Source organism: Vicia villosa, unplaced genomic scaffold (genome assembly GCF_029867415.1).
Source record: "Vicia villosa cultivar HV-30 ecotype Madison, WI unplaced genomic scaffold, Vvil1.0 ctg.000397F_1_1, whole genome shotgun sequence".
Lineage (NCBI taxonomy): Eukaryota > Viridiplantae > Streptophyta > Magnoliopsida > Fabales > Fabaceae > Vicia > Vicia villosa.
In genome coordinates this window covers 409,656-422,734 of record NW_026705178.1, presented here as the reverse complement: position 1 = coordinate 422,734, position 13,079 = coordinate 409,656, and the positions used below count along the sequence as shown (strand labels likewise).

Here is a 13,079-nt window from a genome sequence, read left to right as displayed (position 1 = left end):
GATGCGGCTAGTGCGGTGTTATGATGCGGTCTTTGTTGTGATTTGCAATCACACCGCAATTGCGGCCTGATGCGGATGCTGATACTACCGTAACTGTAATATTGCGGCCGCATCACGTGATGCGGTCCGCAATTTAAAACCATGGTTCATACGTGAGCATTGGATGCAATAAATCATAGCCTTGAACTTTTGATCTTGGAGAAATTCAACATAAGCTTAGAAATGGTTTTACATCAAACAAAAAATGTGTTGGCAATATGGAATTTAATTTCAAATTAAGGGTATTTAATCATTTTTGGGTGTAATCTGTCTTTTAAGGGGCATGACTGGAAAATATCTTTTAAAATTAATAGGCGCTATTATCTTAGTCTCTAAAATTAAGGAAATTTTAAGTGTATACTTTAATTTTAAATTTCTTATTCACATACGTTCCTAGACAGTTTTAGGATTAGATTAAATACTTTAAAAGGATTAATATGCATAATTGGAGAGTTTCAATTTGAGATACTATTTTAGCATATTAATGTATTTATAAATCTCAAATTATTTAAATTCTATGTTGAAAAATGAAATGGTGTATTAAACGTTGTTCACATGCTACCTACTATTTACACTCGTGTTTCATATTTACAAAATCGTTAATGTTTAGCAAGTTAATACTCCTTACAAATATTTGTCGAAATATTAAGAGTGTGCTCATCTCAATGTCTCGGGTTAAATCCTGTTATATGCTAACAATTCTTCTGTTGGGCCAATCCATATAGACTTTGCTTACAGATTTTTATCGAAATATAAAATATTACACAATTATTTTTCAAAACAAACACATAAAATTATGTAATTTGTAAAATTTTAAATAGATTCCTTAAAAATTGGCACATGCCTGTGGCATGCATGGTACGGAGTCTACAGACTAGTATTAATAGTTTTAGCGAAAGGATTAATGAGGCCCTACATTTTTATTGACAAAATTGGTGATTTATGCTGATGATAAATGTGTTTACAATACATGCATTAAGCACTTTCCTCGACTCTTTCATTACATATACACTATATATTCAGACTCTTTAGCTCTAAATTATTGATATATTTGAACTTCTCTCTTCCTTGTTAACATGAAGATGAGCACTACCTCTCCACTTTTCTCCCTTTTAATCATTGCCATTTTGTTCTTATCTCTAACAGCTTTTGGGGCTAATACTCTTCACCCGGACGAAAGTATGATATATATTTATACAATAGCTCCCAAATAATAAACAAATTTCTTTGGTTTCACTTTTCCAGTCTTTTTATCTAAAGTTTCTTGTTAGTTTACGGTCATGTTTAGATAAACAACTTTTACAGCTTATAGCACAAATGCTTATTTATGTAAGTGCTTATTTATAAGCTTACATAAATTATTTATATATAGCAAACGATATTTGTATATGCTATAAGCTGTTTTTTTATATATTTCGAAAAACTTGTGAAATCAAGTTGAAAAAAGCAAATACAAATGTCACAGGCTCTTTTCATAAATTCACCCGAACAGTATCTCAAAACTTACGTTAATAGATAAGCTCAGATAGGCTAATCCAAACAGGTCCTATATATCATGTATGTTTTGCTCATAATTTCTGTAGATATTTGATGATATATCTGTAGTTGAGGATTTTTCAGTACTTAGCTGATAGCTTTTGAATTTGTATATTTAGAGAAAGCTCTTGAAGATATAGCTAAATCACTTGGTAAGAAGGATTGGAACTTCGACATAGATCCATGCAGCAACAAACCTAACTGGTTTACGCCTCCCATAACTCCCAAAACCAAAGTTGTAGAAAATAATGTCACCTGTGACTGCTCTGTTCCTGGTGACAACTTCTGCCATGTTATTGCAATGTAAGTCTCTTTTTAGTGGAACTGACCCTTTTCTATCTCCACTTTTAATTAATTTAATTTGAATTTTTGTTTCTTCATTTACGGTTGTACTGAAATATTAAGGTAGGAATGGACATTGTACATGTGTATATACACTGAGTTAGATCGGTTTACACCATGTAGAAAGCTTAACCGGTATACTTAATAGTTATACCCTTCCATTCAATAGAAATTTATCATTATTATACATCTATAAAATTGCTATCCCTAATGTTCAAACTAAGATTTAGAAATAAAATCAATATTGTCAAAGACATGTATTTTTATTAAAATCATGTTGACAAATTGTAAAATCAATTTTAAAACTTTCTACACTAGAAGAGGTTATTGCAGTTTTTTTCTCTAAAATCTACCGGCTAAGAAATATATTAGAGTTCACTACTTTATTTTGCTCATTGTTTATGTTTTACTTTTTTTATGGTAAAATGTACGTTTAGAACTTTGAAAGGCCAAAATCTCCCCGGCACTCTCCCGCCAGGACTGACCAGGTTGCGTTACCTTCAAATTATGTATGTAATTCCCAAACTTTCCCTCACATCCAAATTAACAATATTATTGAACTTTTTTTATATCTTCAATCACATGTATCTATAAACTATTTTGCGTGACAAACCTTTTCTCTTCCTCTATTACAGTAACCTCTCTCGCAACTACTTGAATGGTACAATTCCGAGACAATGGGGCTCCATGATGAATATCAGTAAAATGTATGATTTGTCTCTTATTTGCAGTTCTGATATTCACTCATTGACTGTTTGATATATTATACAATGTTGATCTTGACATATGGGTCTCATTTTTACATTCTTTGTAAGATTTTGTACCTCAATAAGCTAATGATGACATGTTTCTTAATTATCTCAGTGCTCTTCCCGGAAACCGATTAACGGGTTCAATACCAGCTGAGATTTCAAACATATCTACTCTCCAAATTTTGTGAGTTTCTCATTACCCACCTTATCATGGAAAATAAGCCATTTATAAGTACGCAAACATGTATGTGTTCAATTTAGATAGTTTAAGTAGAACTTAACTTTAACTTGAAATGGATAGGGAATTACATAACAATCAATTGTCTGGAAAGCTTCCTCCTGAGCTTGGGCATCTAACCCAAATTCAAACGCTGTAAGCACTTTATTTATTTCCCCTTAATTGATGTTCCCCCTGAAATATGTAAGCTCAATGTTTAAAATCCACTTTGATTTACATTGCTTACAATCATAACATACTGTTTTGTTTTACAATTATATATAGGCGACTTTCCTCTAACTTTTTTACTGGAGAGCTACCTATGACATTCGTCAAGCTCACTTCATTACAAGAATTGTAAGATTCAAATTTTTATACCGGTGTATACTGATTACTAAGTTATTTTTTATAATACTTCAAATTATCATACGCTTTCTCAATGCAGCCGAATTGAGGACAATCAATTCTCTGGAAAGATACCTGATTATATTCAGAACTGGACAAGTATTAATAAGCTGTATGCAAATTCTTTTTTATTTTTAATTTTTTCCTCAACTTTAGTTGTTTTTGTATCGCTTGACTTTTTAAAAGAATCATCAATGGTTACTTTACTTTGACAGAATGATTCAAGGAAGTGGATTAAGTGGGCCTATTCCTTCTGGAATTTCACTTTTGAGAAAATTAACAGACTTGTATGTATGATATTTCATATTCTATATACTATATACTGATAAAGTAAGGATTGAAATTCAACTTTTATTTTAATTATATTTACTTAGCTTTGATTTAAATGTGATATTCAGGAGAATTAGTGATTTGGATGGATCTGAAGTACCTTTGCCACAACTTAATAGTATGACAAATTTAAATACTCTGTAAGTTGTTTCCTGTGCCTCTTTCAAAAATAGAACATAAAAAAAGCTGCAAGAGAGGCACTCATACTATATCGTTGTCTATCTTATTGTTTCACAGGGTTCTAAGGAACTGCAACATCAGTGGAGAACTGCCTGATTATCTTGGGACTATGACATTATTAAAACACTTGTAATTGCTTACTTGCTGCATTTTGTTTTACTATAGCTAACCATTATAATTTCTTTTGTTAAGTTTAGCTTATTATGTAAACTTTGGTATATTTTTGCAATTATTGTTTTGATAGATATAATATTTAGAATAATGCTAGCAACACACTCTCTCACACACATTTTTTAACACACTTTCTTTTATTGGTTTAAAATTAACATGGGTCCTACCTAACTTATATTGGACCCATATAAATTTTAACCAATAAAAAAAGTGTGCTATAGAGTATGTTGGTCGCTCTTTAACTCATTCTTTATATGATATATGATATCTCTTTCAGGGACCTCAGCTTTAACAAGTTAAGTGGAAAAATTTCAAGTACCTATACTACCATGAAAAGTTCAAATTTCATGTATGAATTTCATCATAGTTTCTTAGCATAATTCTTTTGGGGGTATATTTTTAGTCACGTGTCTGTTGGTTTCTTTACACCTACAACTCTATTTTCAACTTTTAATCTGAAGTAGTAGGATAGCTAAATATTCTACTTAGATCCATGAAATTGAACTCAACCTAAATACTTGAATAAAAATGTCAACCTTATGGAGCTCAAAAAGTGCAGACCAAGTTTCCATTGTTAAATGTAAAAGATGAGTCATGTTGGAATTTAATTAATTATATGGTTGCAATATGTTATGTGCCAACAATAATTTTGCTAATTAAATGCCAAATGTTATTGCACCATTCTGTAGCTATTTTTCTGGTATCAAAAGGATCACACACCCTTTCTATTTTAAAAGGCAAAAATCCAAGAGAAAGAAGGTGACCATATATGAAGTGTGATGATGAGAGTCAGTGTCTAAGAATTAAAACACATTTCTTTACAGAAGGGTCCTTCAACTAGATCAATTCAACCCTTCATATAGAAAAATAGATAAATGGATGTGATTAAAGATGACTGCTTGTATCCTTTAATATTCGGTATAGCTCATTAAATATTAAGCTTTGTATATTAATATCTTGATAATCTTTTATGGTAGATTTTTAACTGGAAATCTTCTCACTGGCCCCGTGCATCGTTGGAGACAATATGTTGACACGTGAGTTATCTTTCTAATACTACTTGTATGATTCCTTCGATTGAACAATGTTCCTCATTTATGAGGCAGAAAATACTGAACATATCATCATTTTTTTTGGGTACTTTCAAAGTAGACTTTTCTTTTGCTTTTCGCTTGCTTTCATGCATTTTCCCCTTCTTTTTATTCAATAATTATTGTTTTAGCCTTATAGTTTTTATTTGGTTCACATAAGTGCATGACCACCAAGCACCAACTATGCTGCAATGATTATTTATTTATCACCAAATTAAAGCTTCTAAATAATGTTATGCAAATAATATCTAAAGCATTAAAGCTTTTTTTCAGAAGTACTACAATTTAAACCTTTATTGTTGTTCTCTTGATAAATTCCAGTGTGTTAAGTCAATGATCATGAGTTTAGTTTTCCTCACTGTATAAGTTCATAAATCCTTCATCCCACTTCTCTCGGATGTGTATGATGTATCTTCCTAAAGCTTCATGGTTGTCTTGCTCTAATTTAATGTTCAAGCTGATTTCGTATAACCTTTGTTTCATGTCTTTGATTTACTTAATATTACATCTTCAATATGTCATTCTCAAGTTTCAATTCAGAGATAAAAATCATTCTTCACATTTGTATTTTGTTGTCGTTTTTAACGGAACGGTTTTCTCTTCCCTTCAATTGAAAATAAAGTCTTCTTTAATGGAACAATTGATGAGGAGGTTATTTCTCACCTACTTCTCGGGAAGGAAATCGTTTTGATACTTTTATGTTCTTGTAGTAGTATTATGCAGTTGTTTAAAATATTAAAAACATTTATGTTGAAGGTTTCTTTGTAGTCACCAAATGTTTCAAGTCTCTAACGGTTGTATTATTATCATATTTTGATTCAAATTTTATGACTTGTATGTAGAGATCTTTCATACAATAACTTCAGCATCAGCCAAGTGAATCAAAGATGTCACAATGACAAATTGTAAGAATCCTTGCATTTGTGTGCTTTTGTTTGCGAGCCTTAGAACCTTCCTGAGACACTATCTTCTTTAATATATCTCAGGAACTTGTTTTCTACCTCATGGGCACACAATGACATGTAAGTTTGGTATTATAAGTTCTAAAACATGCGCGTGGTGCCCACACACACATATATAACCTTTCCATTTCCCTCTTACTATGTGATGAATCTTATTTTACTAATCATGCTAACTTATTTTGTTGCTTCCATCATTATCTCAGAGCAACAGTTTCGTGTTTGAGATTTGAATGTCCCAAACGTGAGTTTTTTCTTCATGGTGACTTTCCTATAGACAGCTAAATATCTCCCTATGTTTGTATTTCTTTTTTTTAATAAAAGACAGCCATGGTTATTTTTTAATTTGGACATAGAAATAAAATATCCAAGTATATTAAAATTTATGATTTCCTCCTTTCATCTTTGTTTGCTTTGGGAAATATCCAAGTATATAAAAATAAATTTCAAGGGGCATATTTTTCTTTATTTGATTTTCTTGGTTTCCTTAATATTTTGTTGCTTACATGATCTCTTCAATCCAGCCTCCCACTCCCTTTATATAAATTGTGGTGGAAAGCATGCAACAGTCAACAAAACAAGTTATGACGAAGATTCAGACTTACCTGGACCAGCTAGATTCCATGTCAGTTCAAAAAGAAATTGGGCATTTAGCACCACTGGTGAATTCTTAGAAAGTAATGAACTTCCGTTAAATTATTCCCCTCAAAATATAGCTAAACTTACTATGGTGGATGCTGAATTGTACATGAATGCACGTGTTTCTCCTATTTCTTTGACATATTATGGGTTTTGCCTGGCAAATGGAAGCTACACGGTAAATCTACATTTTGCTGAAATAATGTTCACAGAAGATCAAACTTATGCTAGTCTTGGAAGGCGTGTATTTGATATCTACCTCCAGGTACATGGTTTAACAATTAAAATACTTATAAATTGTAATCATACTGAAACACTAAGAAGGCTGTGATTGAAATGTTGCAGGGGAAGGCAGTGCAAAAGGACTTCAATATTGCCAAAGAAGCAGGAGGAGTTGGTAAGAAAATCATAAAACAGTTCAATGATGTTGTTGTTTCTAGTAATACTTTGGAGATCCGTTTATATTGGGCTGGAAAAGGAACACAGTCTCTGCCAAATAAATCAATATATGGTCCTCTTATATCGGCTATATCAGTGGAATCTGGTAAGTTATACTTTTTACATTCCTAATTTTATGAAGTGATCTCTTTGTTATGATCTAATATTTAAAATGTCTTGTTTAATACCAATCAGATTCTCCACCTGGAAGAATATCTGTAAGAGCTTTGGTTGGAATTGTGGTTGCAGCAACAATTATTATCATTCTTGTATTCGGTATACTTTGGTGGAAAGGATGTTTTGTAAAGAAAAACTCATTGGCAAGAGGTGACAATTACAAATGAATTTCTTTTGTTGCCATCATCATCAAACATTTTATTAACACATGAGTAATTAAAGCGGTAAAAAAAACTTGCGCATGTTGAGTAACTGAGTAAAGTTTTGACATGCATTTTTATCAGTATATCATGTTATGGAACTTGAGACTAGTTTTATCTTGATAAAAGGGAAGTTGCAAGCTTTCAAGAAATGGATTGTCAATGCAGAATGTCCATGTTTAATTTTCTTAGTGTAAGAGACCTTTGATCTTTCTTTTACTTCAATTAACAGAACTGAAGAGTTTAGACCTACCAACGGGTTTATTTACCTTAAGGCAAATCAAAGCAGCAACAAACAACTTTGATAATTCCAATAAGATTGGAGCAGGAGGATTTGGTCCTGTCTACAAGGTATTTTGCATAATATAACAAATCATCTTTAGTGTCATGCTTTTATTATGATTGTACATGTATATTTCACTACAACAAAAAATTTCAACTTCTAACAACATGGCATTCCTCAAAATCCAGGGATGTTTATCCAACGGGACACTGATTGCAGTCAAGCAACTTTCTTCTAAATCAAGGCAGGGAAATCGTGAGTTTTTAAATGAGATAGGCATGATTTCTGCATTGCAACACCCTTATCTTGTTAAACTCTATGGTTGTTGTGTGGAGGGAGATCAGTTGTTGCTGATATATGAATACTTGGAAAACAATAGCCTTGCTCGTGCTTTATTTGGTAATTTTCATTATGGCCGGTCTAAGTCAGTTTTTATTTGTATGATATTCCACGTTTTCTGATATAACATGTGACTATGTGGTCTTGTTATGTGATATTTGTTAAATTCACGAGTATAGGTCCAGAGGAAGAACAAATAAAATTAGACTGGTCTATACGGCAGAAGATTTGTGTTGGTATTGCTAGAGGTTTGACATACCTACATGAAGAGTCAAGACTGAAGGTTGTTCACAGGGACATCAAGGCTACTAATGTGTTGCTTGACAAGGATCTCGACCCTAAGATATCTGATTTTGGTTTGGCCAAACTTGATGAGGAGGATAATACTCACATTAGCACTAGAATTGCTGGGACATAGTGAGTAACTATAATTCTCGTGTTCTCTGAGTTTATTAAAAAGTACTCCAAAATGTTATCAAATTTAATTCAATTGATAATTTTTATGATATAATAGTTTGACATCATGTTGTATACTGGTATTAAGTTGTTGAAATGATATGTTTCAATTATGCAGTGGATATATGGCTCCTGAATATGCATTGCATGGTTATTTGACCGACAAAGCAGATGTTTATAGTTTTGGAGTTGTTGCCTTGGAAATCGTTAGTGGAAGGAGCAACACCCTTTATCGGACAAAGGAGGAAGCATTCTATCTTCTTGATTGGGTAAGCTTATGATGTTCACCCTCAGTCATGTAAATTTTTATTATCCCTAGTAATATCTACTTACACTTTGTTTTGTGTCTTATATATGTTGTTGTTCATGTCTAATATAATAATAATTATACTCTAAAAGCGAATAAAATCACGTACTCCCTGTTCTTATCCCTTTCCTTGGCCTGACCAACAAGAAGACAATAACTTTACAAATATTGTAACGAATAAGATACAAAATACTAATTTTGAAAGAGAAATTTCTTTGTTGAATATTACTTTTCACTAGAAGGAAAATGAAGTCATTACTTTTGATGAGTAATTGACTACTTGTACAAAACATTTCATAGTTACTGTCAATTTCTAAAATCATGAAGCATTCAAGTGACTTACAAGTGAAGTGACATCATTTTTGGGTTTAGTTATTTTACATAAATATGATCAATTTTGAACTTTGAAGAGTTTTCAGAATTTGAATTACCTAATGTAAAGAATTGTTATTTTTGACACAGACGTTAACAAAGTAAAGAATTTGAATTATTGTTAGTAAAAATATCTTTTCTTTCTTGTAAATGACTTGGGTTTCAGAAAACTATTCTATTCTTTGCTTCAACAGGCACATATGTTGAAAGAGAGAGGCGACCTAATGGAGCTAGTAGACAGAAGATTAGGTTCAGATTTCAACAAAAAGGAAGCTATGGTGATGATCAATGTGGCTCTCCTATGCACGAATGTCACTTCAAACCTTAGGCCCTCCATGTCGTCGGTGGTAAGTATGCTTGAAGGAAGGATTGTGGTTCCAGAGTTTGTTTCAGATTCAAGTGAAGTAATGGATGAAAAGAAGATGGAAGCAATGAGGCAGTATTACTATCATACGGAAGAAAATAAGATAAGCAAGTCACCATCACAAATTCAGAGTTTATTAAATGATGGGTCATGGACTGCTACTTCTTCATCAGGTGTAGACCTTTATTCTGTCCACCCTGATTCTTCCTATTGGGAGAAAAGAAATTAAGACTGTTTGTATATAAGCAAGTAATTGCAATTGCTACCTTGATCTCCAACCACTGTGTCTTGTGATGAAACTGTGATCCATATCTTCAAAACTGAGTACTACTTCCGCCCATATTTATAAGCTGTTTGAAATTTTTTACATATATTAAAAGTGGTAATGTAATTCATTAACATTTATATTGTGTGTAAACTTATTTCTAAATTTCTATTTGTCTATAAAGATGTTTAATATTGATGTTTGGGTTTCAATAGTGTGTACTTCATAGTGGGGTTCTAGAGTTTTAGGTCCCTAGAACCTTCTATTGGAAGACATGTGTCTCGTAGGTCAAATGTTGAGAGGTCATTGGTCCTTCTTGCTCCGAGGAATGTTTTGGGCCTTTCTCTCTTTGGAGCTTTGAAATGGGGTCGTCGGCCTAGATGGGAATAATAGCCCTCTTGAGCCAGGTCAACATTGTCGAAGCATGGCTTACAGTCAAGGTTGTTTCTCAATATGCGTGTCAAACTTCACCTCGTGGACTATTGGCGAGTATATAATTTTTCTAACCGGCCTTAGCCTTTCTCAGCTTTTTCATATTCTTTTCATTCTGACATGTTAGAATGTGATGAAACTTTATGGGTTATGTCGCCTTGCCTTCTTGCCACACAATACATATGGTTTATAGCGTGATGGCATGTGAATAGGTGTGGTATGATTGTTTCCTAGAAATATTTTAGTAATCCTTGTTGACATGATACCAATTTAGTAGTAGATGCACAGGCTCATGGATCTATGATTCTGGCTTGTTAGATTTTTTTCCTTTCTTCTTATCTTCCTCGTCTAAAGTGTATAATCAAAAAGAAAGGAAAAACACGTAATAGAATAGTGGATAACATAATAAGAGAACAAAATGAAACAAGTTCCCTCGTTCTGGGGATGATTGTTACCCATATCCCTCTTCCCTCTATAAATGGTTGACTAGGGGGAAGGTTTTGATTTGGGGTGATCCGTGATGTAACAGATTTCTTGCTTGAGATTCAGTACAACTCCTTTCAATCTAATCTCTTTTATACAATCCCCTAAGACCATTGAGGTCTTTACTAAATTCCTTTAAAACTTTAAATTCGGATATATCATAGTCTAGCCTCATACTAATAATGCTCATCGGATCATATGTAAAATTGGGGTAACATTGATGAGGTCGTCTGTGAATCATTGTTTCCCCGCTATTAGAGACATGCACATTTTCACAAAATGGAACTGGGCATATTATTTGGTGAATTGGGCCTTTATGACACAAAAAGAGAGCATGTTCGTAGAATTAAAGAGTTTGTTTGTAGTTTCGATAAGATAACAAAGAAAAAGATTAATATATAGACACACAGTTTTTGCTGACGCCTTTCATTTGGAAGGAGACTCTTGAAATTTTGGACGTGTTCTGTGATCCTTTCAGAGTGTGAGGTCTCTAATTATTCTTGTTGATTGATTACTTTCTTTTTACTAGAAACATGGATAATGACCATAAGTATAAATAGGTATAGGGCCAACAAAAAGATCAAAAGCCCAATTATTGGTCTTGGAATTTCCACCTTCATTATAGCTCGCCCCTAGTCGCCTAAATTACAGTATTTGACTTGTCTTCATTGCAGCCTCCAACATTTTCATTGTGCTGGGTTTGAAGGGTGGATTTAATATCACATTATTTAGTGATATGACATGCGTAGTATTTATAAATGGTGACAATTATCACCTTACAAGTCAATTTATAGGATTGAGTTAGACCCAACTCACATTCTAAGATGGTATCAAAGTCTATCATATATCACTTGTTGGGCTTCCCACGTCTTCCATATTTTTTCCTAATTGAGGCATGAACGTGAGAGGGTGTGTTGGAATTTCCACCTTCATTGTGGTCCGCTTTTAGTCGCCTAAATTGCAGCATTTGACTTGCCTTCATTCTGTCTTAACACCTTCATTGTATTGGGTTTGAATGGATGAATTTAGTCTCACATTACTTAGAGATAAGACATGTAATGCATTTATAAATGAGAGGGATCCTCGCCTTACAAGTCGATTTTATAGGGATAAGTTAGGCTCAATCGACACATTCTAAGAATTGGTCAAATTCATCCCTTGTGGAAGGTGGTCTAGGTCAAGGCACTCTTCCAATTGGTAATACTAGTAGACATTCTATAAATGTTGCGACCCTAACTTAAATGGTGGTTGATTTTGTGTGTGCTTTTGTAACTGTTTTTCCTATTCCTACACCATCCCTTTCTCCTTTTCGTGGTGTTTATCTAAAGAGGAAAAACGTGTCCTTTAGATCTTTTGGAGGTTGCGTAGAAGAAGGAAAATCGTTGCCTGTTTTAGCCCAACCTTTCCCTTCATATCTAGAGACGCTTTGTGCCCTGATCCTTAATGTGGATAGGTACTCGCTATTTAAGATGATGCCTAAGGCTTGCAAGAAAGTCTCTCCAAATGTATGTCTTATATGTCAAAAATGATAACTCTAACAAGCTCAAAGTTTATTGCGAACCATGAGTTTAAGATTGAGGAGAAACTTCAGTCTAAGGTCAAGTTCTTGGAAGGATTTGAAGATGGCCCAAGGTTTTACTAAACCCATTTGTCTTTCTTCTAAGAAAGAGTAGAACAATATGAGAGAGGCTTTGAAAAAGGAAAAGACAAAATATTTGAAATTAGTGAAATATGGGAGTTAGCGAGGAAGAAGCTTAAGGAGACGGAAAGGAAATTTTGGTTCCTTAGTGTGGATAAAGAATGCCTTAAGGAACAAGAAAGAACCCATGGAAGACAAAAACTCATGAAAATTGAGGATATTATCGTCACAGCTAATACACATGTCGTACTGAAGGACACAATAAACTCATAACACACAAAGCCTGAGGGATAAACCAGGTTCTCATACCAACTATGTGACACCCTAAAAACCAATTTTTTTATAAAACATAATTTTTTAGAGTATTCATTTCACATAATAAAACAGGGCATCACATTAACTCAAATAAAGTCGCACATCTCATATATGACTATTCCTCAATCTCAACCTGGGGATATCTAGCACATGATTCATATCATGGAAATGTAGAAACATAGGGGTGATAATACATTCTGTAACTTATAGGGTATAATAACAACAAATGATAGCATAAATAACAACATACAACATTACTTAGTCATACAACATGACACAACCATACAACATTACACATTCATACAATATTATACAGGATTACACGACATTATGCGGTATATAATGAAT

At 33.1% G+C, this 13,079-nt stretch overlaps 1 protein-coding gene across 2 annotated transcripts; it reads left to right on the top strand.

The window, feature by feature from the left end:
* Positions 1-507: 507 nt before the first annotated feature.
* Positions 508-11,098, top strand: LOC131627719 (probable leucine-rich repeat receptor-like serine/threonine-protein kinase At3g14840). 2 transcript variants are annotated; one of them, XM_058898576.1, is made up of 24 exons: positions 511-1,218; positions 1,695-1,878; positions 2,355-2,426; positions 2,553-2,624; positions 2,782-2,853; positions 2,971-3,042; positions 3,172-3,243; positions 3,332-3,403; positions 3,507-3,578; positions 3,690-3,761; positions 3,859-3,930; positions 4,250-4,321; positions 4,950-5,009; positions 5,906-5,968; positions 6,050-6,085; positions 6,229-6,266; positions 6,547-6,926; positions 7,007-7,205; positions 7,295-7,426; positions 7,709-7,827; positions 7,948-8,158; positions 8,278-8,515; positions 8,673-8,823; positions 9,428-11,097. In XM_058898576.1, the coding sequence occupies exons 1-24, from the start codon at positions 1,116-1,118 to the stop codon at positions 9,824-9,826; spliced, it is 3,033 nt and encodes a 1,010-aa protein (XP_058754559.1). In that variant the 5' UTR covers positions 511-1,115; the 3' UTR covers positions 9,827-11,097. The 2 variants fall into 2 exon arrangements, with proteins under 2 accessions (XP_058754560.1, XP_058754559.1); XM_058898577.1 differs by lacking the exon at positions 4,250-4,321 and having other exon boundaries at positions 508-1,218; positions 9,428-11,098.
* The last annotated feature ends 1,981 nt before the right edge of the window (positions 11,099-13,079 follow it).